The 27,792-nt window shown below is 38.9% G+C and overlaps 1 protein-coding gene across 1 annotated transcript; it reads right to left on the reverse strand.

Annotated features, from left to right (window-relative positions):
- Positions 1 to 16,500: 16,500 nt before the first annotated feature.
- On the reverse strand, positions 16,501 to 27,471 carry rgs5a (regulator of G protein signaling 5a). The gene is made up of 5 exons (XM_084910414.1): positions 27,330 to 27,471; positions 26,584 to 26,697; positions 24,826 to 24,887; positions 20,028 to 20,194; positions 16,501 to 19,483 (listed from the first exon to the last, which is right to left on the reverse strand). Exons 1-5 carry the CDS (start codon positions 27,371 to 27,373, stop codon positions 19,319 to 19,321), a joined length of 552 nt encoding a protein of 183 aa, XP_084766540.1. The 5' UTR covers positions 27,374 to 27,471; the 3' UTR covers positions 16,501 to 19,318.
- Positions 27,472 to 27,792: the final 321 nt, after the last annotated feature.

Genomic DNA, 27,792 nt, shown 5'->3' on the forward strand with positions numbered 1-27,792 from the left:
CGCCATAGGGGTCAGGTGCATTGTGTGCCGGGTGGCGGCCAGGAGCGGAGGCCCTGCTGGAAGGTGCTCCACCTGGAGACTCTGTTGTCCTGCTGGGAGACTTCAATGCTCACGTGGGTAACGACAGCGAGACCTGGAGGGGCGTGATTGGGAGGAACGGCCTCCCTGATCTGAACCCGAGCGGTGTTTTGTTATTGGACTTCTGTGCAAATCACAGTTTGGCCATAACGAGCACCTTGTTCGAACATAAGAGTGTCCATAAGTGCACGTGGCACCAGGACGCTCTAGGCCGTAGGTCGATGATCGATTTTGTAATCGTATCACCAGACCTGCGACCATATGTTCTGGACACTCGGGTAAAGAGAGGGGCTGAGCTGTCAACTGATCACCACCTGGTGGTGAGTTGGATCAGGTGGTAATCCCCGAACCAAATGGTGGACACCAGAGGTGAAGGGAGCCACCAGGCTGAAGAAGGAGTCCTATAGGGCTTGGTTAGCCTGTGGGACTCCGACAGGTATCGACAGGCCAAACGGAATGCGGCTCGGGCAGTGGCTGAAGCAAAAACTCGGGTGTGGGAGGAGTTCGGAGAGGCCATGGAAAAAGACTTTTGGACTGCCTCGAAGAGATTCTGGCAAACCGTCAGGCGTCTCAGGAGGGGAAAGCGGTGCTCTACCTGCACTGTGTATAGTGCTGGCGGAGCGCTGTTGACGTCGACTGAGAAAATTGTCAGGCGGTGGAAGGAATACTTCGAGGACCTCCTTAATCCCACTGACACGTCTTCCGAGGAGGAAGCAGAGTCTGGGGATGAGGGGAATGACCCGCCAATTTCCGGGGGCGAGGTCACTGAGGCAGTTAAACAACTCCTTGGTGGCAGAGCCCCTGGTGTTGATGAGGTCCACCCCGAGTTCCTGAAGGCTCTGGACGTTGTAGGGCTGTCCTGGTTGACACGCCTCTACAATGTTGCGTGGAGATCAGGGGCAGTACCCCTGGACTGGCAGACCAGGGTGGTGGTCCCCATTTTTAAGAAGGGAGACCGGAGGGTGTGTTCCAACTACAGGGGGATCACACTCCTCAGCCTCCCTGGGAAAAGTCTATGCCAGGGTACTGGAAAGGAGAGTTCGTCCGCTAGTCGAACCTCGGATACAGGAGGAACAATGCGGTTTTCGTCCTGGTCGCGGAACACTGGACCAGCTCTTTATCCTCTCGAGGATACTTGAGGGTGCATGGGAGTTTTCCCAACCAGTCTACATGTGTTTTGTGGACTTGGAGAAGGCATTCGACTGTGTCCCTCGGGGTGTCCTGTGGGAGGTGTTGCGGGAGTATGGGGTGTCTGGCCCATTGCTAAGGGCCATTCGATCCCTATACAACCATTGCAAGAGCTTGGTTCGCATTGCCGGCAATAAGTCGGACTCGTTCCCGGTGGGTGATGGGCTCCGCCAGGGCTGCCCTTTGTCACCGGTTATGTTCATAAATTTTATGGACAGGATTTCTAGGTGCAGCCAAGTGGCGGAGGGCTTTCACTTTGGTGGCCGCAGAATCTCATCTCTGCTTTTTGCGGATGATGTGGTTCTGTTGGCTTCATCGGGTGGGGGCCTCCAGCTCGCACCGGAACGGTTCACAGCTGAGTGTGAAGCAGCGGGAATGAGGATCAGCACCTCAAAATCTGAGGCCATGGTTCTCAGCCGGAAAAGGGTGGAGTAATAATAATAATAATGGATTGGATTTATATAGCGCTTTTCAAGGCACCCAAAGTGCTTTACAATGCCACTATTCATTCACTCTCACATTCACACACTGGTGGAGGCAAGCTACAGTTGTAGCCACAGCTGCCCTGGGGCGCACTGACAGAAGCGAGGCTGCCATATCGCGCCATCGGCCCCTCTGGCCAACACCAGTAGGCGGTAGGGTAAAGCGTCTTGCCCAAGGACACAACGACCAGGACAGAGAGCCCGGGGATCGAACCGGCGACCTTCCGGTTACAGATGCGCTTCCCAACCCCCTGAGCCACGATCGCCCACTCCGGGTCGGGGATGAGTTCCTGCCCCAAGTGGAGGAGTTCAAGTATCTCGGGGTCTTGTTCGCGAGTGATGGGAGAAGGGAGCCGGGGATCGACAGACGGATTGGGGCTGCAGCTGCAGTAATGCGGATGCTGCACCGGTCCGTCGTGGTGAAGAGGGAGCTGAGTGTAAAAGCGAAGCTCTCAATTTACCGGTCGATCTACGTCCCTACCCTCACCTATGGCCACGAGCTGTGGGTAGTGACCGAAAGAACGAGATCGCGGATACAAGCGGCAGAAATGAGCTTCCTCCAAAGGGTGGCTGGCCTCTCCCTTAGAGATAGGGTGAGAAGTTCGGCCATCCGGGAGGGGCTCAGAGTAGAGCCGCTGCTGCTCCACATCGAAAGGAGCCAGCTGAGGTGGTTCGGGCATCTGACAAGGATGCCTCCTGGGCGCCTCCTAGGTGAGGTGTTCCGGGCATGTCCCACCAGGAGGAGGCCCCGGGGCAGACCCAGGACACGCTGGAGAGATTATATCTCTCAGCTGGCCTGGGAACACCTTGGTGTTCCCCCGGATAAGTTGGAGAAGGTGACTGGGGAGAGGGAGGTCTGGGCCTCTCTGCTTAGGCTGCTGCCCCCGCGACCCAGCCTCAGATAAAGCGGATGAAGATGGATGGATGGATGGATGGATGTTTCAAGCAATACTTACTAAGCACACTATGAGAAAGCTATTACTAAAGACTATTCTTAATTAAATCCACCAGTCAGTCCTGAAATTATTTCTGTTACCAGAAAAATCAGCAACTTCACATTAATCACATCACACCATTCACACCCTATGTTGAAACCTGGCCTCTTGCTGACAGTAAAAAATGCCCCAACCGTCTGCTAACTAGACATCAGACTTTCGATGGAAGACCACAAAAATTCAGTGAAATGTCACAATTGTATAACACTGATGAACAACGTGCAGATTTGGAAAAGTGTGTGCAAGGCCAGCTGTTGGCATAAACACTGTCAGTGGTTTGTTTTTGCTTGTTCTTCATGCTCGTTGACTCTGCTGGACAGCGTGGCAATAAATCTCCATGAGAAATGTTTAACATTTAGAAGCAGATTCTGAAAACTTTTAAATTACAACCCGATTATTTATTGCTTGCTGAGAAGGACTATAAGCAGTAAATACCCTCTAAGTCTATTTTTTCTTGTTGGATTTTTACCAACATTTTCTCTGCGTTTTATTGTAAAAGAACAAGCAGAACACAAGAATGGTACTTTAACCTGGCAGTCTGGCTATCAAGTAATAAATGTGTTGTGAAACATTTGGGTCTAACTGTCTGCTTGGTATGTTCTTAATGGGAAACACTGCACACATTTTGACGATGTCACGAAGCTGACATACTCATGTGTTTATTTCCTTATGATTTTTGAAGTGTTTTTATTTATTTATTTATTTTGTCCATCCTAAATTATGATTATAACCTGAAAATTTGACCCACATTTAGGTCCTCCTCACGTGGTTCTTATTACAGAAGGTATAAAAACATGTAACATTTTTCACCCTATATTTAAAAGAAAAAACAAAGAGCACTATTTTTGAGAAACCTCTGCAGCACCAGGAGAATCTTTTCTGTCAGTCCACATGACATTTGCTGAGAGAACAACATATATGACTTCAAGGGTGTGTACTGCCTCCTTTTACATCACAGCAGCCACAGAGGTCATAGCATTAACAGCTGTGGTCCTGCTTTAGCCTACAAATGTAGAAGGTGTGATGCTGCTTGCTGCATTTCTCCACCATGCAGATTGAAACTATACTAAAAACTGTGGGTTGTTGGAGGTCTGTATGGTCAGGGATAAAACAAGTTAACTTGGCTTTTCTTAGTGCTATCATTAATCTTTCCAGGTAACAGACCAGCAACAGAAAAGAAAAACAGAGAAAATGGCTTTTCAGAAAAATACAGGGTATGTGAAGCCCTGGTGGAAAAATAAACAGAAATGATTCGCTTTTCTTCCAGCCACAGTATACAGGCATTCTCACTGGTGTAAGAAAAGTAAATAAAGCACAATATAGGCTGGAGGAATTGGAAAAGGTTAATTGAAGGCAAAAGTAACTCTTACTAGGAAGGAAAATTTAAAAGAGGACATCACAAAGAAGAAAATCAGAGAAACTTTTTAAAGCACAAAAAACCCTTTCAACAGCATGAAGACAAATATAAATAATTAAATGATTGAATGACTCTTCTATTGTTGTTGAATAGTTATGGTCACTGCTATGCCTTTAGTTTTCTAGTGTTCCTTTCTCTGCCAAGTTGTTTCATTTCCTGAGAGTTTCTTTGTTGGGATTTTTTCTTTTGTTTTGTCTCTTGAGTGCACATCTTTCTATTTCTCTATTTATTTTCTTTTACACTCAAATCTTTTGTCTTTTTCTGTTCATTTCCCTCTTGTGTTTAGATATGTGACCTGTACTTTTAAATCCTTTCAGGAAATATCATTTCCTCAGCACTTTTCTGGATCTCAGTGGATAACATCATAGTGCCAAGGTAAGCGAGATAAAGGAAAATCATAGAGCCTGGTGATGAGAATATTTGACTCTACGGAGCATACCCTGTATTACTTTGTGATTTAAAAATTAAAGTTGCTGATGTGGTTGTAATGAAGCTGCAGCGTTGCCTTGATTGAAGAAAAAAATGTCCATAAATCAAAAAACGGACATTGTTTTGGAAAAAATGACATAAGTTTATGTGATGGAATAATAGCTGTTCACTGACATTTACAACTACAGCACGTATTTTACAAGGTTTATCACTTAAGGCTGACTCAAAAAGCACCCATAGACTCCCATGTCAAAATGGCTAACTTCAGGGCGTCAAAAAGCACATTTGAAGCCTGGTACCAGAAACATTTTGATTCTCCATGGCTTTTGTCTCCCTTTTTAACGACTCTAGTGGACAGAGTGTGGACAGCATTACTAAGCAGCATAGCAATGACATCAAACTCGTGAAAATTAGAATTTGTGCATGCTGTGTGATCAAATGTTTGTGCCTGTTGGACACATTTCCTCTCTTTGTTTTCATCACTGTTGGAGTCGTTACTCACAAAAATTAATAAAGTAAAAGTAATTACACATATTACACATAACTCTTCTTAAATGCAGTGGAGTACACAACTTAATTGCTCCCATGAGAGAATGATTAGTTACGCTACTCGTTGCCTTTCTTTTTCATCTCCTTATGTAAAATGACCTGAAAAATATTGTTTTATAATTACCAGTCAACAATATCAATCTGAGGCTACAGCCCAAAAACCAACACAAATCCCTATCATAATGAGGACACGCATATGATCTTTCTCTTTGTAGTTGGGTGTGAGCACAAAGCCGACAGCACACAGCAAAGATCAAAACCTAGACTTTAATCTAATCATAATCAAGATGGGAGCTGCCAGAATTCTAATCTTCAGGCTCCAGAATGGAATTAAGAAAGTAGTGGGTAAAGTCACATTGTCTATGTCCATTTTTCTCATATAGTTTATTAATATTCCCTAGTAAAGGGTGCGATGGAAAGTTTGAGAAAAAAATAAAAATAAAACAAGGACTAAATGTAGGCTACAAGTAGCATCTATTGCACTTTCAAATTTAAAGAAACTGACACATTAATGAATCAACGAATACAAGTTACAAATATAACATAAATTAGTCTGAAATATGCCTTTATTTTTTTCATTAAGTGAATTTTGATGCTTTCTATCTTGAGTAAAAATGTAAATGACTACTTTTTCCACATAGTATTTCCAAAGTGCAGTGTGGCTACTTTTACCTAAGTACAAAATCTGATGATTTATCCACCTCTGTGTACAGCACTTGTGTTTGTGTATGTTTCTCCGCCTGCAGCTGTAATAACAGCCAGAGTCTGCTCAGGCTCAAACTCCCAGACCTGAGCAGAGCTTCACTCAGTGTTAATTTGCTTATCGCTGGATGTTCTCTCCTGCCTTTCTAACGGTAAGCAGCTGTGAGGCCTGCTAATTAAAACCTGAAAGGAGGGTCTGGTCCTCTAATGTGATCATACATGCAATGAAGCACGTACCAGCTGACACGTGCATGCGCAACGCCACTAATCTCCATTGTTTGAGCACATGCACACGCTGAGTACATAAACTATATACATTGCTTGGCCTGCATATCTGGTTCTCTGGTTTATAGGACAGTTTGGGTAATAAAGACCACAGGGCTAAAATTTATAGTTGGGTTAAAAGTTGAAAATGTGTTTTTGAACTTTTTAATGCTTTTTTTTGTCCTCTTGCAGTTGGCAATAATAAGCAATTCATTCACACGTCTTCTTAGCAAAATTCACAGTTAAACTCCAGAATGAAAACTTTTTTTTAAATGACCTCTATACTATAAGTAACTACGCCATAATTTCCACTCCCGCTCTATTAGTCTGTCGTACATTATGTCATAACTTCTACAAGAGTAGAGTTCCTTGTGGGAATGCTTATAAGGTTTTTTAGTCACTAAGCAGAAACTCCCCTGTACCTGCTTTACCATGCTTTGGTCTGCATGTGTGCACTTTTTTGTGATATGACAAAACTATAACACTTAATTTTAACACTGTGTTTTTGTATGTGTTTGCCACATTTGCAAACTGTTGTCCTGGGGAAAAAAAATTATCATATCTGTGGAAGATGCAGTCTAAAACTTTACAGGTGTCTAAGGCTTACAGCCGACATCAAAATAAAGAGCTCAGTTCAATAACGAGTGAGGTCTCAGAGCTCATTAGGGATAAAATCAACTGATGTCTGGTGAAAGCACATCCTTTGAAACCGTTTAGCATTATGGATACATTTGATAATAAATGTAATTAAAATTGACGATTGCTGCATTGTTTGTACTGTATCGGCAGTACACACAGGTAATTCCATGGATCCCTTTAATTGAAGTGCAGTGGCATTGATCTATCAAATAACACAAAACACAGTAAGAAGAGATTTTTTATGTTTTCACTGCAAACAATCAGCCTGGCTTCTGCCGATGGGCCTCTTTTTTTGTTCTCTTTGGCCCTTCTAACTCAGATCAACATTTTAGAAATCACATTATCCAATATATTGTGTAATGCAGAGAGACTTGGGGAACACAAAGTGCAGTCTTAGCAGCAAATCAATGTATGTGTCCTTGCTGTTTGAGATAAAGGGAGGACTTGCGGTCTGATCTAACATGCTTTGTTGAGGTAAGGAAAGGAAAATGGCTTTTTTCTAAAACTAATGAAAACAGATCTTTCCCTCCAGTTATGCTACCATACATTTTAAAAATGTCACACTCATTTGTCATTTGTTAGCTAATCCCATTATGCCACTGGACTGACTGCTCTGTCTTTTAATTTGCTGACTAAGTGATATAATTACTTTAACAGCAGTCTGGCAGTTATTGGAAACACATAGGGGCTGAGGCGAGTCATAAACCATAAAATGACATCTTTGCCAAGTTTGACACTTAAAGATTTATGATATATTTACTTACACAGGTGAGCCAGCTGGGATTTATACAATAAAGCAATTTTAAGGATCTAATCTAGACTAGCTTATTTTCTTCATTTTCTTTGTAAGTGGAAATGATAAACATAAAATGACTATTTGTGTACACTGTACATGTATGTGCCAGTGTAAACAGGAAGCAGAGGCTTGATTGTTTGTCATAAAGAGTTGAAGGACATATCATAGCTGATTCTATCAGGAAATAATTGTGACATTGCTTCCAAAAGTCTGTGGTTGATGCCCAGTAATCAGTTTTGCTTAGCAATGTTCCCAGCTGAATGAAGTGACCTTATTGTTATTACAGCCATATTACACATGTTACACTGGAACATCCTTCATGAAAGGACACACTCTCAAACCACTCATAAAAAACCAGAATATCACCACAACTGAGAGACCATCATCCAAATCAACAGTAAAATCCATACAGTAGGCAAGGATTGCACTGATATGTTCAAATCTGCTTCCGAAAATTCATTCATTTTAGTTTTATTTATGTCACCAAATCACAACAGCAGGCACTTCAAAGTAGGATTTGCCGCAATTGGTTGGAAGTGAAGGTAGAGGTCTGGCAAATATATAGAGATGTCAGGTATGTTAAAGAGAACATGAAGGGATGTCCTCATTCTGACACTACTACACTGTCAAGAATAGCATGAATAGTCTTACTAAAAGTAAGAGTAGATCCGTTTATTAATACAAAAATACAATACAATACAAGGTATTTTTTTGAAAATACCAACTTACTAAATAGACTACTAAATAAACTGTTGACCAGGTTGTCTAAGTGTTTATAATCTATTTAAAACCCTTTTCGTGATATCATAGTTTCTAATATTGGTATTGGTAGCCGATGAAGTCCAAGCTTGGTGTCTGACAGTGTCAGTAATATTGACATCACTGTCACAGTTTTTGCCTACGACATGATTAAATAGTGATGATAGACTATTATTGGTTATGGTTACATATTAATGTTTCACACGTATCTCGCATAACATGTTTATTAAGCATAAAAACTTAATTTAAGTGAGATATTTCAGTGCACACAACAAAATAATTTAAAAAAAATCAATTTCTCTTACTTACTCTGATTTATTTACTTTCTCTAAGTCTGAATAATTCATCTTTGTCAGGAAATTAATCATTAAAAATGACCCAAAGAGGACTGAATTTGAGAGAGTGAATTTGGTTTTTAGGATATCATGCTCTTCAGCGTTGGGATGTATTTTGAGTTTGCAACCCAATAGGAATATCATATCACTGCAATACCCTAAATAGTACTTAGTTTGTACCCAGTCCTTATGAATTCTCCCTACTTCACTGACTTTTCTAAGTCCAAGAACAGTGATTAGGAAAAGATATAGCAATTTTTGGGACTTTTCCTATCTTCAACTTGCAAGACATTCTCTAAAAATCAGTTGGAATTGACCTAAAGGTCTGTTTGCATGTATACAAAGGACAAAACAAAGCTTAAAAATACACCCATATGTATGTGGACACAGTTGGAGTGAATATTATACATCCTGTCAGCTTGATCTGACAGACACATGCAGCTGGGCAGGCAGGCAGCAGGTCAGGAGCTGATTAGCTGATAAGGAGCAGGTGTGAAGGCTAAACCTGTGATGGAGAGGGTGTATGCTGGGCAGGTGTAACGTGACCGGAACTGGCAAATAAAAGACTTTCCCTCTTAACTATAGAGTGTCAATCCACATGTAGACACAGCTGTGAAGGCCACTCCACACTAAAGAGTTAGGTAGGAATCAAAAGGTATATCAATATCCATGCTTGCCACTAGGCAAGAAACATCTGTCACCATGGATACTGATAGACTCTTTGCCCTCTTCATACAGCACGTTCTCATGCGTCATCTCCTTGTAAATACAGAGATGACGCATTAAAAGTAAGTGGTTTCCAAGTTTCATGTACAGCTAAATTAATATTTCTGAAGCAGAAACATGCATATCTAATTATATGATATATGTCATTCATTTTGTGAAACAAGTGCTTGCATTTGTGTTACCAGATTATGATATGTAGGTCAGTACCCCCACAGACTCCCTGTTACTGGGTTTTGAGATCACTTGCACTCCACACCATCTGGTTTGGATTGATCTAGAAACATGGAAAACATGGAAATGGGAAGGAAGGGAGACTGACTTGGGAGTTGCAATATTCATTCTTTTAAGATTATTTACAGCAAGTTTTTATTCCCTTTAATATGTGATATGTCTGTATTTCTTCTTCTTGACATCACTTAGCACTCTCTTTTCAGAGGGCAGAATCTCTGTTTGGTCAGTCAGTGATTTGGTTTTAATCAGGTTGTCTCTGGTTAATGGTTTATAGCAAAGGAGACTGTTATTCTGAAAGATCTATTTGAATCCTGAGCTTTGGATTATGTGGTTTTTATAGTTTAGCCTGTTTTGTGAACTTTTTCTCCAGATTATAATTATTTATATACATTTTATTTTTTAATGATCTCACAGGTGGAGTAATGAATATGTTGTTTATCAAAAAGGAACAAGTCAAACATAAAATTATACCAAGCAAATTTATTGCTGTATTTCTGCAACAAATAAGACTGAAGGCAGAACTCGTGTATGCTGTTCACAGGTATGGAGACCATCTGGCCTTTAGACTGGTGCCGTGCTGCGGTGCTACTCTACTACACGTGACAATTTGAATCTATTATACTACATCTCCAGTTTTCACGGAGATGTATTATAGCTGTACCTTGGAGTTCATATAGTGAGTAACTATGTAGAGAGTTTATTATGGCTGTTTACTGCGCTGTGGTAAATCCACTCTGCTGCAGATCATGGGTTTTAACTCCTGTTGTGAGTTACTGATGCTCTAGTGTGTGATGAATCAGATGCATTTTAATTTGACCCAGCATGCCAGAATGCAAACTGTTCTCAGCGGTGGCAGTCATCTGAGCTTTCCTTTATACATGCAAAGAACAACAGTTAGAAGGCTTCTCTAATTAACTCAGCTGCTTAAGGTTTCTAATTTATATATCATAAAAGGAAATTTTGTTTCTGTATCTATAACTTTCTGGTGATATACACCTTTGCCCATATTATGCTTTTATTGTCTGTGGGCAAGTGTTTCAAATTGTGAGTGTTAAATGCGCGAGTTAGGGTTTCACCTCCAATACCTGTATAAAAGATTGCTGTGTAAATATAGTGTGCAAAAAAACAAAAACAGATCTTGTTTCAGATTAATACAGAGAAAAGAAATCCCTTGTAGAAATGTAGTTCTGCAGGTGTTTCAAAATCAAATACCTGCAGAACTACAATCTCTATTCCAAAAAAGTAAATATAAGCAGAATATAATGATTTAAAAAATAAATAATCTAAAAAAAACTTAAAAAAAAATAGTGTCTCTTTTTGAGTTTGATGGCAGCAACATGTCTCCAAAAAGTTGGGATGGTGTCAACAAAAAGCTGTAAAAGTAAGCAATATAAAAAGGAAACAGCTATTAGTACAAGTTAGGGCAGAAAAACTGCATCTTTAAATTGTGGAACATAATCAGAAAACCTTTTCCTCAATATAAAATTGTGAAGACTTTCAATGTCTCATCACATACAGTACATAATGTCATCATAAGAGTCAAAGAATCTAGAGAAAGCATACTGGATGCCCGTGAGATTCAGGCTCTCAGACAGCACTGCAGTAAAAACAGGCATGGTCTGTCATGGAAATCACTGCATGGGCTCAGGAAGACTTACAGAACTCATTGTCTGTAAACACAGTTCACATGCCATCCACGAGTGCAGACTAAAGCCCTATAATGCAAAGAAGAACCAATACATGTGAACATGATCCAGAAACATTGCAATCTTTTCTGTCCCAAATGGACTGAAATGGAAAACTGTTTTGTGGTCAGAAAAATCAAGATTTGAAATTATTTTTGGAAAGCATGGACTCCATATCCTCGGGACTAAAAAGGATAGGGATCATTCAGTTTATGATCAGACCCAGGATTATTGAGCAGCTAGAATCCTATATCATGCAAAAATGGGACAACATTGCTCTCACAAAATCCAACAACTGGTTTCTTCAGCTCCTGGACATCTACAGACTGTTGTTAATGCTACACAGTAATAAAAATGACGCTGTCTCAACTTTTCTGTAATGAATTGCTGCCATCAAATTGAAAAAGAGACACAATTTTTCTTAAAATTGTATATTTTCTAAGTGTAAACATCTGATTTTTTCAATGTTCTATAGTGAATAAAATACGGGTTTATGAGATTTGCACATCATTGCATTCTGTTTTTATTTACATTTTAAACAGCACCACATTTTCTTTTTTTGTAGAATTGGGTTTGCAACAGACCCTAACAACCTGGTGCATCTGATTGATAAAAAGCATGGGCCCAACAAGAGTGATATCAGTCTGTAAGATGATAGTTCTCAGTTAACTAAACTGGAAAATAACTGGGAAGATAATCAAATGAAAACATAAAAATTAACTTTAAAGTGTCGTTTTCTGGCCTAACGTCTTGAAAATAGAAAATCCACAACAAAACAAATATAAAACAAACAAGTAGAAACAGAAGTTGGTACCTGTGATGGAACAGTAAGAAATGGGCTGAATGAAGAGGGATTTATAAGCAGAAAAGCAAATGGCAACTAGTACAAAAAAAAACAACCAAGGTTGCAGTGGGCTGAAGAGAGACAAGCATAGACTGTGGATGACTGGATGAAAGTGATGTTCAGTCACGAAGCACAAATCTTCACTAGCAGAGGAGATGGTGCTGCAACTTTTATACAGTGTTTTTCCAATGACACATATAGAGACGACTGTCTGAAGAAAGCAAGAAAATGTCCCACATAATTTATGATACGGGGTCGCATTACAGATGTGAGGAGATGATACTCATTATCTGAACAGTAAATGCACAGGTATACATTTAAATTTTGGACACTTTCCTGTCCATCAGAGAAAGTAGGTTTGATGATGGTGATGATAATGGATCTTTCCACAGAGCAAAAAGGGTAAACACTTTTTTTCAGGAGATTCAGATATACTGAATGACAACTGATGGTAGAAACTGAAAAGAAAAATGGTCCAGGATAAAACTCAAATCTGCAAAGCACTTCTGAGATGTTTGGAACCAGCTTGATGGAGAATGTTGTTTTTCCTGAAGTCCATGCCTTAAACCATTCAATGCACGATAAAAGTGTGAGAAGATGCAACAAAGTATTAATTGGCATATTTTTCCTCATGATCCCAACAGGTGATATATGTCCTATCCTTGATCTGCAAAGGAAAAAAAAACTCACAGCCTTAATGAAAATAATTTTACATGTTTGAGTTGTTTGTTGTGGGCTGATTGCATAATTTTTTGCCAAGGCTTGTACACTGGTCATGCATGTGTTCTTATATGATTGTGGTATCTAAAAGAGGAAAAACAAACACAGTCTACACACATACACTGACTGGGCATAGGCTCACAATTAACAATGATGATAAACAGTGACAACCAAAAAGTGTTGTGATAAACTACTTGCTAATAGCTAATCCTATATATGCCAGTCCATTTTTATTTGACACCTTCTTAAATGAAATTGTTACAAGTGTAGGTTCTGTTTTTGCATTTACTAACTGATTACTGTGCATGAGGTACATATTTTTATTCCTTTCATATATGTTATGATGCAAGAAATTGATCATAAGTGTACTATAGAGTCTAGTCTGCCAGCATTACTGCACTTTAGCATGACGCTCACAAACCTATCCTTATCAACCCAGCTACTCAAACCAATCAAGGATTGTTTGAGTAGACAGACGTTATACAGCAGCAGCTATCCAAGGACTATGAAAGCCAATTGTACAGATATCTTGAAAGAAGGAAAGTGTATTTATCATTCTGATGACAGGAACTGTAATCTAAAACATGTAAATTCCACTATTAAATATTTAATAACCAACTAAATTATTTTAATTTTGTAGTTTATGACATGTAGCCCCCATACCATTCTTCAGGGGGTGCTGCAGCCTGCTTAGGCACTACTAGAGTATCAAGACACTACTCTGGGAAATTGTTCATTACTATGGAGCTCAAAAATCCCATTCATATTCTCCCTAGGAACTTTGACTATGAGCCATAATGTTATAACCATCCAAAGCAGACTTAGTATGATCTACAAAATAGTGAATAGTGCTCATGTAGAAACCATAAGCCTACATGATATCAACCTTGTTTTACGGACAAAAAATGTTGTAGAAACAGCATCGTCTCTGGTTGGTGGATGCTGCTGTTTAAAACCGCAAATGTCAGGATACCCGAGGATTGACTGCAGACTGGAACAGAGCATTCCTGACTGTAATCAGGAATAATCCTAGTTTCCATACGGATAACTGTGCTATACAGTACTTCACACACACACACACACACACACACACACACACACACACACACACACACACACACACACACACACACACACACACACACACACACACACAGTCACTGTTCAGTCCTATTTGCCTAGACAAATAAATTCATGTGAGATAAAGATGTGACCTTAAATTAGATAATGCAGATATTTCTGCTCAGAGATCTCCTCTCACTTTCTTGGTGTCACATTTTAACACAGTTAGTATGCTCAACATAAGCCTGTGAGCAGGCTAATGTTGAGGTTAGGTTTTCCTAAACCTATTTAATCAATTAATTTTGGTACTCTAATCAAAGCAGTGAAAACAAACTAGGTACAAAATAGAAGCTGTATTTGGTACCTATATTTGATGTCTAATATAGGAGATTGGGTTGGTTCAGACAGTTAAATGTGGCAGTTTTTTTTTTCATGTAATGACATCTTCTCTCAGTTGATATCATGGTTTTACCCCAAGTTTCTTTTCCTGGGGTTTTTATTCTGAGGCCCTCTGTACCTGTGTGTCATTCCTAAGCACGGTCATTTACTGTATAAATATTTTAAACACAGCTAGAAGTCAAAGTGCACCAACCACTATCTCCAAAAAGTTGATTCTGTTCATCTTGACGTAGCGTTTTGTGGGAGAAACGTTTCGTCACTCATCCAAGTGACTTCTTCAGTTCCTTAATCTTAATTAAGATTAAGGAACCGACCTCCCAGACCATTGTTCCTTCAGTGGGCTGGTTTCAGTCATTATGCAAATGTTCTGTTTATAAGATTGGGGAAACCTGCAGTCAGCTGAGACTGAAGAACTTTTTGGAGATTTACTTTCCTGGATGATTGAGAATGCATCAAGACACCAGCCACTATGTTTTCACAACTTAACCTGGCTAGAATAATACACCTTGTGTCAGGAAAACAATATCACTTTGTGTACAGTAGCAATTTGATATCATTAGAATTGGTAGTATTTCAAGCACCGATGGTACCTTAACTCCAGTCTTTTATGAGTAGTTCATGTGCACCCAGTTCTGTTTACAGCATCAGACCTAGATGAACGTGGGGGCGGACTGTGGCTAGAAACCCTGTGGGTGCAGTCCTGTCAGCAGTGGATCTCACCGCCAGCCACAGATCTCACTGGGGGATATTGCAGAAGGTTCTATGATTTTCTCCCACAAATACAGATCATTCTTCTTCTGACAAATGTATAAAAAGCCCTGAAACCATGAGAACTGTTTGCCAGAACATTATCAATGTTACAGCCTTCTTTATGAGGAACTAAATGAGCAATCAGCTTCCTGTGTGCTCACCGATCCTGCAGCACCCACGCCCTCTGCCTTTTAACGATGCTTAAGTAAACATAAACAGCACTGTATAGTTTTATGGTCTTAATCAATCAACAAAGACTATTTTGGACTCTGGGGATTGCAGCTCTGCTTTTTCCCAAGTACAGTCACCAACATGTCCCTAAAACTTCACACAGATCCCACCGCTATAGGTTGAACCTGAATCCCTCAACAAAACATCACATTTTATGTTATATAATTTTCTTTTTTCTTTTCATGTCTGATTACCTTTTTTCCATACTTGGAACTGTCTGGATTCCTTTTTTTAACTGCTAATAAGTCTATGAAAACATATCGTAAAACATAAAACGCTGCCAGAGTGAAATGCTATGTCTTGTGGCAAGAGACAAAAAGAAAAAACTAAATATTATATGACAGGTAAAGTAAACTGAGACTGACAGTGTGTGAAATCAGAGCCAAAGATGTTTGAGTTTTGATCTGCTTACTCATCTGTTTCAGCAGTGATTGTTTGAAAGAGTATTGATAGATCTTTGGCTATCAAATAAAATGTCAGACTTTTAGCTTGCCATGTTTTAGTGCTCAGACTTCAGATACTACAAGTCCCAGTCTATAAATGTGACAGTGTCCCGCACATGTTACAAGCTCAAGAAACATTTGTCAGAGAGACACTAACCTCCTTTGGGGAACAAAGGCATCTGACCTTTTCCATCTATTTCTAGGAAGCGCGGTAGTGACGGATGCATCCATGCAAGCTTCTGACAGTGTTTGTGTTGGCAGCTAGTTAGTCAGCTGCATCTGTTTCCGCTCTGCTTTTTAGTCATCGCTGATGTTTCTTGGTGGTGCACTCTTTACATGCAGATTCTTTAAAACAACCCACTCATTCCAAGAAGGGATGGAAGAAAAAGGAAGTAAATATATAAACTAATATGTTTTCTGAGAGTTTTTTTGTTTTTCAGTGCTGTTTGTCTTTGACTGTTTCTGTTACATAATTGCAGACACTTTTTTTGGGTGGTCGGTGGGGGTTGATTATTGGCCCTGAACTAAGGCTATATAGATATCTATTTATATCTATATCTATATCTTTTTGGATTTATGCTCCAACTATTTGATAGGAAGGCACTACAACCAAGCTAGCAGATATTTGAAACAATGCTTAGGCCCACAACAGGTTCCGTATGTATAACTTAAAAAAGAAAAACCAAAATGACAATTTAAAGACAGATGTTTCCTTTTTTCAGAAAATCTTTACACGTTTAGATATTTACATATATAAATAAATACATCTTCAGGAATTGTGTGCATATATATTTTTATGTGATTGACTCCAAAACGTACATGCAAGCTACATCCAATAATGCATTGTCAGCACCATTAAAGCCCTTATTGATTTTTTTACATTTTAATTTTGTTTAATTTTTTTCTATGATGTTGATTGATGACTTCTCACTCTTCAGGTTATGACACCAGACTGGCTAATCTGTGCCAACATGAATCCTTGTCATTCCTCTTTACACCTGAAAGGAATCTTTGTCAATTTGGTGGTCCGATGCATTTCATAATAACACATTTAGAAATTCAGATAAGCTGAAAAGGTAGAAAATATATCACGCCCGATGTCCCGATCGGCACAATTTTTAGTTTTTCTTTTTTCTTTTGTGATATATTTGAATTTTTGGGAACAATAAGGACTTATAAATGCTGATTATATAATTATATTTCTGTTGGTTAATACATAAATCAAGAGTAAATATCATCACACTCAACGATTGCTACATTTAACTAAATGCATATATCAAGGACACTTCAACATTACACACCGACACCAAATCCAACATTACATCTCATTATATCATAGTCTTGTGTAAGTTGGTGCTCTTAAGGATAGAAGAGTGACAAATAACTTGTGATTGAAAGTATAAAATGTAGTCTGAAACAGGAAAGTACATATAAGGTTGGCTTTATCAACTGATATTGCATATATTTTTGAATTTGTAATGCTGCTATAAATGTTGCTAACATTACACTTTGATTTTAGGATTTAACTGTGTGCTCCATTCATTATCATAAGATCATTCTCATTAGCCACTTGAGGGATTGTCTAGTGCTGAAAACTTGCAAGATCAGTTTCCCATGTTTTTCAAAAGTAAATTTACACTAAAAGCAGATCTGGACCTTTTTATTGACTTGGCTTGCACACATACAGTACAGCTTTGGTGTTGTGACATGGGAAAAAGATCTTTCTTTGTATGAAACCACTGTTCCGTTTACTTCTATTTATGAGATTCCCTCCTACTTGATTTTCCCATCTTAGCAACTTGCACTTAAGTGGTAGACAAGGAGCTCCACCACTTAGCCAACTAGCCAGCACTGTCCTCAAGGATGGCTCACACAGGATACATTACAACCAAAAGGTTGGGTGTAGTGAAAATCCAAATTTTTATATCTATGTGAGGGTGAGATAACAGACCAGAACCAAAATAAAAATAGGTTATGTGATAAACATTAGTCATGCATTGATAGTACTCCACTATGTGAGATATTCTTTTATTAAAAAGACAAAGTATTTGGTCCATGCTACAAATTATTCAGGCAATCAACTGATTCAAAACAGCCAACTGTTTTACTGCCGTTCCACTTTAATTTCCCTTTGTTTTACCTTTTAAAAAGTCATATGCTCTACTTTCCATGCAATAAGGTCTTAAGGGGGGGAAATCACAAAACACTTCACATATCACAGTCACATCTTTCTGGATAAAACTTTAATGTCTTCTAAAATGATTTAACATTGTTGTACATTTAAGGTGAATCTTGAGGTTTTTTAATAAAAGCAAAACTGCAAAATGTTTTTCATCGTCTTATCTTAAACTTGTGACTTGGTTTACAGTTTTTCTTTCTTTTGAAAACACTCACTATGTAACCACTGAGCGGTAGTGAAACTTGAAACAGGCACTACTCCATTTCAAAGTAAAAGCTGTGTCTTATCACTTTTGCTTTCAAGGCAAACAGTCTATGTTTCCGGTATGGGTCACACTGTTCAGAGTTTCACAACTGCATAATGAGTAATTGGTGAGTGTTTGAGGCCAAGTCGGCACCATGCATGTATTCATGTTGGAACCGCAGCAATATACTATTGACCAAAGATATGGAAGGAGGTTATTGGTGCAGCAATTTATAGCTCTTTGCAACTAATGTCATTTAGCAACGGAAAGCAATACCAATGCGTGTGGTTAGATTTTAGTGACTAGGCCTTAGCAATCGATTTAATAATGACTGTTAGCAACCTCCAGCAACTTCTTCCTACAACTACACTAGAGGAATACTCATTTTTCTCCAGTGACTCAGCTTTATAGATTTGGAATGCCTTAGTTTTTCAGACCAAATGGAGCAGGTCAGAGACAATAAACTTCTCATCTTCTTCCTCCATCTCTTTTACTTTTTCATGCTACCACCATGTGTCAAAAGTGCATGGTAAACAATGGGGCCCAGCTTACACATAATGATAAATCTGTCTGACAAAGTTCCAACACTGTGATGCAAGCAGTAAGTGCAACTATATGTTAGGTTATGTTTATAAGGGATATTTTCAAAAGGATGATTTTCAAATCCCAAACTGAAGAACTAACTTTCTGACCTAGTTAAAGATTTGTCTGGTTTCCATAGAGATTACTTTTACATGTTTTGATATAGATTTAGTGTGTATATTGGTGTGTGTTGGTGCATCCTTGTATTTTTTTCAAAGGAAATTTTGATTTACATTTGAGGTCATGCTAGGAAACCATCAAGTTTCCTGAGCATGACCTCATCGAGTCCAAATTTAGGAACGTGCGTGTGTGTGCGGGGGTGGGTGGGTGGAAAGGTGGGGCTATTTCAAAAGGCATTTTTTTCACTTTAGCTGAATTCAAAATGTAATTTTGAAATGTAATATCTATGACATTCACAATTTGGATTTTGGAAAACAAAAGTCTTCCAGATTATAGTTTGCACACACACACACACAGTAGTTTATTATAAATATTTAATCGAAATTCTTCATTAGTTTTCTTTTTTTCAAACCATCTAGCTACTGTTTAAAATCTCCCCACCTACCCACCCCTGCCCTAGCTCCTCCATTTAGTTGACCAGGAGCTCCTGGTACTGCTCAGACCGGAGGAAACGGCCAAAGGAGTCTTTCTCCATGAGGGCATAGATCCTCTTCTGGGCCAGGTCAAAGGTTGAAGGGGAAAGCTCCACCAAGTTCCTCAGGGTCACATCCTTGGTGAAGTGGTCAATATTGACCTGTTAGAAAGATATAAGACAAAAACCAAAATTCTCTCAGAAGCAAGTAAAACTAGAAAAGTTGATATCAAATATGGGTGAAAATATGAGTAATATTTTTATATGTTAGCACTAACAGGCAGGAATGTTAATATAAAATGATATAATTTAACGTAATGAATTATATTAATAATTGAAGGTTGTAGTAATGGTACTTTGGCATTGTAAAATCAAAAACAAATTCACCCTCAACTTAGGATACAGGATTAATGAGCCATTTAATAATGTCAGATAAACTATTTTTACATTCCAAACAGATCTGTGCTTTGGAATTCAGTGTAGACAGTCATTATGGAAATCTTGTCCTGGGTCAGTTTGACCTGGAACATACTCTGAACACATGAAATACTTAGAGTATGAAGAGTGTTAAAGTAAGAGGTCAAGCATCAGTTTCCACTTTGTGAAACAAGCAATGTATGATTAATTTGAAGATTAACTATCTATCATCTCTATGAGGCTGAGCTGATGAAAGAGTAGGGATAGGGAAGTGACATGAGTGCCTGACCTCTCTGGGTCCCTCAGACTGGATAAAGTCTTCGTAGATCTTCTTTGCCTTGGCAGCCATCTTCGCTGGGTTCTTGGTCTTCTTGAAATCCTCACAAGCCATCCAGAACTCGATGTTCTCATCACTGAACTCAGACTGCAGGAAGCTACGGAAGGCAGACAGACCATCTGATAGAGGGAGGCATGACAGAGTGTGAGAGAAGGTCATGAACTGATATGTTATAGGATACAGACTCACAGGTTGTTATCAAACCTCTCTCCTGGTATGCACTTCACTGAGGAAATATGTTGGCAATTGTAAGCTTCAGTTAAGTTACAGTGACAGTCTAAGTCAAACTAAACATGATTTGAGTATATCCGTTACACTTCTAACATGGCTCAAGAATATGGGTAATGTCATATTTCCGCAAAGGCCACAAAGTTAAAACTGGAAAGGAACACCATAAAAAACGCATCTTATTTTGAAATGGGTTCTAAATTTGTCACTTAATGAAGAGACTTTCAATTTACTAACGATACAGAGGAGTCAGCTGTTAAGGTGAAATGTCAGAACAGTACAAAAGGATCTCTGCAAATCACAGTATTATATCATCAACCACTGTGCTTATTAACAGCTTTTGTCCATAAAAGGGACTAATTAGAGAACAGCTTACATACAGCAATGTAGAAAGAAAGGGAATTACATGTGCTATAATGTATCATTTCTTTTTATTTGATCACTGTACGTAAAAAAAACAAACAAACAAAAAATAAATAAATTAAAGGAACAGAAAGCTACAATGTAATTCTAGTAATGGTGACATTGATAAGGAACACTGATAACAAAAACAAAGAAAAAAACTCGACATGGGTTGTTCTGACAGTACACCATTAATATAACTTGTGAGAAAACTGTTTGCATCCAATGAAAAAATAAAGACTTCTGTTTTTATTCAGTTTGTTATGGATGGCAGCCAAGGCTTAGGAAAAGCTAATAATTTGGATTGCAGAGGAGAAACTCCTCCATTCCCAAGCAACAATGTTTCGTGCTAAAAAATGTAGCCACTTAGGTTGTCTCTAAGAGCACATCCTCTCTAAAGTGACAGGATCTACTTATCAGCTCTTTAATGCTCTTTTATTTAAAAGTGCTATAATCCATGTGCAAACTCAGACACAGTCGGCAGTAATGACAGACTCTACTCTTGCAGAACAACACTCCTTGTAAAACAGTAGAAACTGTTTCCGAACAACTCAATGAGCACAAGAAATGGTTCAAAAGGAGTGTTGACCCAGCCTCTAGATTTTCCAAAGACTAATCCCACTGCATATTAACTGAAATAAGTCTGATCCACAAAGGCCCCAACCTTCAGCCCACAAGGCCCAAAGGATCTATTGCAAGAGTCCCAGAGCCATGGTTTATGTATGAAAGACTGTTTTTTTGTTAATTTTCACTAAACTTGGGGAATCAAATGCAGGACAGAGATCCAAATGTTTAAGCTCACAATAGCACGTTTTTAGCTGATTCTGGTCTCTGTGGCTAATTTCCCACTAGACTGCTTTTGCAGAGCTGGGCTAAATTTTATGAAGGCTAAAAAAGACTTGTTAATACTTAAGAGCCTGTTGCTGCTCGCGCATTAATGCCAAGTGACAGGTGTGTGCTGACTAGCTGTCTGCTGATCACTTCCTCACCTAAGTCACTGGACTGGACCTTTCAACCATGTTTGTGATGTTGGTGTCTTTTGTATGATTTTTCCCAAATTATTGTTATGTGACACATAAGTCTGTGGATGCAGCTTGTGCTAAAAGTCTGTGGATGCAGCTTGTGCTAACTTTGCACACCTCCCCCTTGTCCAAATATGGGCACTTCTGGCACCCCCTGCAAAAAGCTGGCAGTGACATAAAACTAAGTCAGTGCTTCAAGGCTGTTTTTCTCAATGCAGTGGGTGATGTCACAGAGGCTATGTCAGTCTTTTGTATAATGCCTGTGGTTACTCCTCTACTTTCTGTTACCACACTCCAGGGAGAGGGTGACAACCATGCCGTCTTTTAGAAAAGGTCAGGCATTTTTCATGAATTAAATCCTAAACCCCCCACCACCCCCCACCAACCCCTCAATAACTGACCACTGTTGCTGTTTTTTTTTTAGAAAAATATCAGTCCGCCTATACTTTTCTAACTGCTACCTGTTTTCCATTTGTCATACGTCTGTTTTTCCCCTCCTGACTAAAACCATAATTAAAGCATTACATAACAGACACCTCAGTTTCAAAAGCCTTTATTTGACAAATGAAACTGCCAATGTTACACATTCCATGTCTAAATAGAACTTTACATGATTAAGAAGCTGACAGAATTAATGTAAACTGTGCCTAGATTACAATGCATTTCTGTTGTTACTGATTAAAAGCGGATGGATGGTGTATGTTATTGAGTGGGGCTTTAAAAAAAAAAATCCACAAACAATTAAAAAAAGCCCCCACAACTTTATAAACATTTAGACAACTACCTTTCAGGAATGTTAAAAAGTAACAAATTGATTATTTATGGACAAATATAAAAGCACCTTGGTTATCACAAAATAATTATCCAAACTAAAGCTTGATAAAACAGCCACTCATTTCCCCAAAGGCCATTGTAGCTCAACACAATGCCTGCAAAAGGTCCCATTGTCTATACAGGCATATGCTGCAAATGATAAGCTTTCTGCTGCGGCCTCAGGCCTTTATCTTCAATCTAAATGGCTAGCTTGATTAAAAATAGCACAGAGTCCTAATCAAGTTGTTGCTTTTTCTTTTTTTGTCTTTTTTGGAACGAGTACAAGGGCATACAAAAAGCAAAGCGCACATGCACAGGCACAAGTTTGTAAATGAGAGCTGCAGCGACCAAAGAACACAGCCTCGTGTTTAGTGTTTGTGTATCTGCCTTTGACTCGATACTCATGAAATTAGTTTTATTAAGCTCCAGTGAACCTTCTTGCTGATAGTAAGTGAATCATTCAGCAACACGTTTAAAAACAAAACCCCTAAAAATGAAATTACTGTAATTTAAACCAAATTACTATGCCACCAATTAAACCCTTTTTATGTCAAGTGTAATCTTTTTTTTTATTTTGACAGGTAGTTATGCATTATGTATTTTCTTCATAATATTGACTGTTGTGCGAGGGCGTTGGTGGTGGGGTTGTGGGGGGCAGAGTGTATCTCTGTGCATGAGAGAAAATAATTCATTTACAATCCCAGGGGACTTAACAAGGAAAAGCCATAAAGACTAATGTTAATGCTAATGTTAATGCAAAATATCATGTAGATAAATAATCACAGTGTGACAGTTAGCGGCAACTGTGCAATAAATCAGAGATGTAACCAAAACACCCATAACCTTCCTGGGCTGGTATACACATTTATTCAAGCATGCAAACACTGGAGGAACGTACATCTCTCTGCCCCAGACGGTGCTGAAGGAGCCACTTAGAAAGGTCCATTGCCCCTCCACTGAGCTCGGTAGAGGAAATGGTTCTCTGTTCACGTATCAGCAACATCTGTATCTAGGGTTTGTTTTAATGCGCAGGGGCCACCTAAGTGACTTATTAGCTGGAGAGTTTACACGTAGTACTAAATACCACTAACCATTAGAGTTAATCATCAGTCTTGCTGGCTCTCAGGCTTTCTGTTCACTTTGCGAGGTAAACAGCCGAGCCAGAAATTGAGTGTTTGCTGCGCATGGTGACTGTAAATATTCTTTTCCCTTCTTCTTACATTTTTCAGCATCTACGCCAAAAACTCTCTTTATATAACTCTGTCCCCTGCAAATTATTTCATTATGTGTATTATGTGTTTTTTTAAAGTAAGACTTGGATAGATATATAATTAAATAAATGCATTTTATCCCCTTTTTAAAAATTTAAAGATGTTATATAAAGGTTTTTTATATATATTTCATACATATTTCACCAAGCTCCTGCTACCCATAGTGTACTGTAAACCCATGCAGAGTGAGCACATAATATTGGATGAGATAAAGATCAAAACCTTATCGTCACCATCTCTCTTATCCAATTAAAACACCATGGCCACATGTAGGTCTTAAGCACACACGTTTGCTGTCATGGAAACCAAAGCCTGCAAGCTGTACTGTTTCTGTTTAAACTGTCCTGCAGACAGACACCAGACCTCAAAGAAGGCATGTTTTCACCCTTTGACACTGATTAAAGTTAAACTACAATGATAGCTTTTACATAATGGAAATGACAGCTTTGGACAGAAGAAAATAATGATGTTCTTCAGGCTTCTCTATGAGGAGTACAACAAAGCAAATTCACTGTGTGGTGCACGTAAAAGGGTATCTTTACTTGGAAAATGTTCAATTTTGGGATTTCAGAAAGCAGAATTGTTGGTGTGCATTTCTGGCTTTGCTGTTACATAAAGTGAAAGACTTGTGAGGTCCAATATCAAGAAGCAACAACTTTCTTTTTTTTTTTTTTTTTTTGAAAAAACACTTTAGAGACCAAACACTTTTTAGTAACAGCCACATCCACCTATTCATGCGGTGCTTTACTTAACACCTTTAAGCCCTTTCTATCTGCCACACACACATTTATAAGGAGACGTCAGGGGCACTACTTGAACATGTGGACTGGAGGAGACCTTCCAATCCACTCTAACTTCTCGAGCCACAGATGTCACATAAAAAAATAAAACTCAGCCTTTTACAAAAAATAGGCAACAACAAAGTCCCCTATTACAAGAAACGCAACAAAACGCTCAGCTTGAGCTTTCTGGTTAAGAAAGTGTAAGTGTGAGAAATAGAGAGGGTTGACCTACAGCTGTTGTTCAGGACCCGGTCCAGACTCTCACGCCATTGAGAAGCCTCTTCAGGAGCAGGCCTGTGTGCACAAAAACGCCTCTTTTCAGTCAGGAGGTATAACAGTGTAAAACTTACCTCAGGAGCTAAGAAGGCTTTCTTTACAGTCTTTAGCTGCCATGTTGTTGGAAAACACTTTTGCTTTTAGTGCTTATACCTGGATAATGCTTGAAGCTTACAATTTAAACTGCAAAAAAACAGTTATTAAGGTAAACTTATGGTACAAAACTGCTTCCTGCGCAATGCAGAGACTGCTAAGTGGCAGTAAAGGTAAAATGTATGTATTTATTAATAATCAGGAAACATTTCAGCCTTCTCACTGAATAACTGTACAGACACCTTTGTACATGAGTGCTGATCCAACCCAAAACAATCCTTGACTTTGAGAAATCTCACTCAGACTCTTTTTTTAAAAAGCAGCCAGTTAGATGTAGATCGTTGTTGATCAACACAGGTGTTAATAATCACAATAATTAAGGCTCAGACCTAAAAAAAAATTGCTTCTTTAATTCTTTAGTGTTTGTCTTGTTTTCCTTTGAAAATAGTTGGGGGAAAATAAAAATGACTGTCAACAGACACCAAGTAAACCTCTGATGAACTGTTGCCAGACAGCTTCAGAAAACAGGCTATAAGTATTCAAACACATTGCTGTATTGTCCTTGTCTGAAAAAAGCCAGATGAAAGCTTTTGAACTGAGTTTGCACTATAAGATTTCACATTTCTGCAGAGGAAAAATAGACCGTCTATGTCTGAATCTTTCCCCGTCATTTCCACTGAGCTCCAACTTTAAACTCATTCAAAGTGCACTTTTATTAAAGAAATTGGACAAAGAAGTAGATTGTGAAACAATGCTGCCTTCCAGTCACCTTTTTAGGGAGCATTTCCAAAGCAGCCTGCTTTTTTTTTATGGGGGAAAAATAGTTGGAATAGCTAGTGAGTGACACCCAATCTGCGTCTTTTAAAAAAAAAAACAAAGGAAAAAAGTGTGCTTCAGATAAAATGAGGGTTAAGAATAAATAGTAAGAATTCAAACCAAAGCTTATGGAATAACGAAACATAAATTCGACTTTCTCGATGATATAAGAAAAAAAATGGAGTTCTGACAGCTCAGGCAGGAGAGCTGCTGTGACTGCTGTGGGCCAAACTAAACAAAAAGGTCAAAGGAGCTGCAAGACAAATTTATAATAAATAAACCCAAATAAAGCTTCTGCCACAGTCACATAAACCTTCCTCAAAGCTACACTGTGGCTGGTTTTTAGGTGGTAAAAAAAAAAAAATCATCATGCTTTTACTGACACAAGTCAAGGTCTTTCTAGTCTCCATTTTATGCTACAATTTATTTAAAATATTTTCCATTATGTTAAAAACAAACACTAAAGGCAAAAGTTTCCCTTACAACACCAAAAGTCTAGGTGTACAGTAACAGAAGACAAATAAACACAAAAAAACGGCATAATTTAACATCTCATACATATTTTACCACTACCGCAGTCTGTTCAAGGCAATGCATTTGAAATCTCAAGCTTTGTACCGTCACACTCCCAACGTCTGAGCCCACTCAATGTCTGGGGAGGTTTCACTGGCCCCTTGATCTCCACATCTTGTACCTGCTCGGGGCTCTGTTCTCCCGCTTTACCATCAGTTATCTGGTTAACAGATAATCAGGAAAACACTACCCACATCACAGACATTCGGCCCTCCGAGGGAAAAACACTCACTTCTGGAGCTTCTCCGGTTTCTTTTCAGTCTTCTCAGGGTAGGGGATGATGAGGTCGATGGCATTTTCCGGCTTCTGCAGTAAGACTCCTAATTTTGACTTGATCTCCTTAGCCCTGAATGACAGAAAGAAGAACGGGACAACAACGCTTTAACATCTAACAGTCCGGTCCAGATGCTTATCAAATTGTGACACTGTGATAAGTGTCATCCTCTAACCAGAGTAGTATATTTGAACAGGACACTGACATTACACTCACAAGTAAAAATCTGCTTTAACAATCAGTGTAACACAGCTTCAGAAATAAAGCTGCTAAAACTGTTAAAAAAAATAAGTCAGGAACAAAACCTAAAATCCAGGTCTTGTTTTTATTTCAGCATTTACCACACTTTTTTTTCTCTTTCTCTCATTAAGCAACGTGCCTGACCTCCCTCAGTGTTTGAATGCTTAAGCAATACACTATTCATTTGTAAAACAATAAAAGCTTTAAAACAAGTCATGTACATTATTCTCTGTGTCAAAAAGCCTGTTTAAAAAGAATTTATAGGAGGCAGAAAAAATACCAGAAAAGTAAAAACTCATAAAAGTGAACTTCTTTTTGCTTTAAAGTGCTTTCCAGTGCATACTGTTAACTTTAATGGCACAGAACTCCCACAAACAGGTTACAAAGTTTAGTCAAACTTTGCGGGATCCAAACCACATCACAGCAATACACTATTAAGATGTAGGCAATGATTCAGTACTCACCTTTCGAGGCAGGTTTGGGGTAAAGCGGCTAATCCTTTGCACATTTTCCAGTGCTTTCAATTGCAGTAAAGAACAAATTCAGTTTTCCTGTTAACCCACAGTCACTCCAGGGTTCCTTTTCCTTTCTGACTCTGCCTTTCAGCACATAGGGAGTTTTATACAGACGCCTTTTGGGCTGCGGGCCAACAGCTAAGCCAATCAGACTGGAATGTGTACTGCACGGGTAGCCTGGCTGAGGAAGGGTGGGTTTTCAGATGTGAATGGCTCTTTGCTTTGAGGTTTCAATTAACTGGTCCAGATACAGAAAGGAACATTAGATTTCACTGATTTAAAGTTTATGTAACAGGGATCTGAAGGTGCTAATCACGGTGTGGTTCCCATCTTGTCAGTGTGTTTATTTTATTTGCACTGATGCATTTGAAAACAGTTCTTCTGGATTTTGTATTTATAGTTCCTGTTATAT

The sequence above is a fragment of the Perissodus microlepis genome, chromosome 17, assembly GCF_051167445.1.
Source record: "Perissodus microlepis isolate ML-2025 ecotype Zambia chromosome 17, ASM5116744v1, whole genome shotgun sequence".
NCBI classification, from domain to species: domain Eukaryota; kingdom Metazoa; phylum Chordata; class Actinopteri; order Cichliformes; family Cichlidae; genus Perissodus; species Perissodus microlepis.

Excerpts from the sequence above, each read along its gene's own strand:
- rgs5a (XM_084910414.1), bottom strand. The coding sequence starts at position 27,373 with ATGTGCAAAGGATTAGCCGCTTTACCCCAAACCTGCCTCGAAAG. Across the intron at positions 20,195-24,825 it reads CCGGGTCCTGAACAACAGCT|ATGGTCTGTCTGCCTTCCGT; the intron begins GTAGGTCAACCC and ends TCCCTCTATCAG. Across the intron at positions 19,484-20,027 it reads AGTCTGAGGGACCCAGAGAG|GTCAATATTGACCACTTCAC; the intron begins GTCAGGCACTCA and ends TCTTTCTAACAG.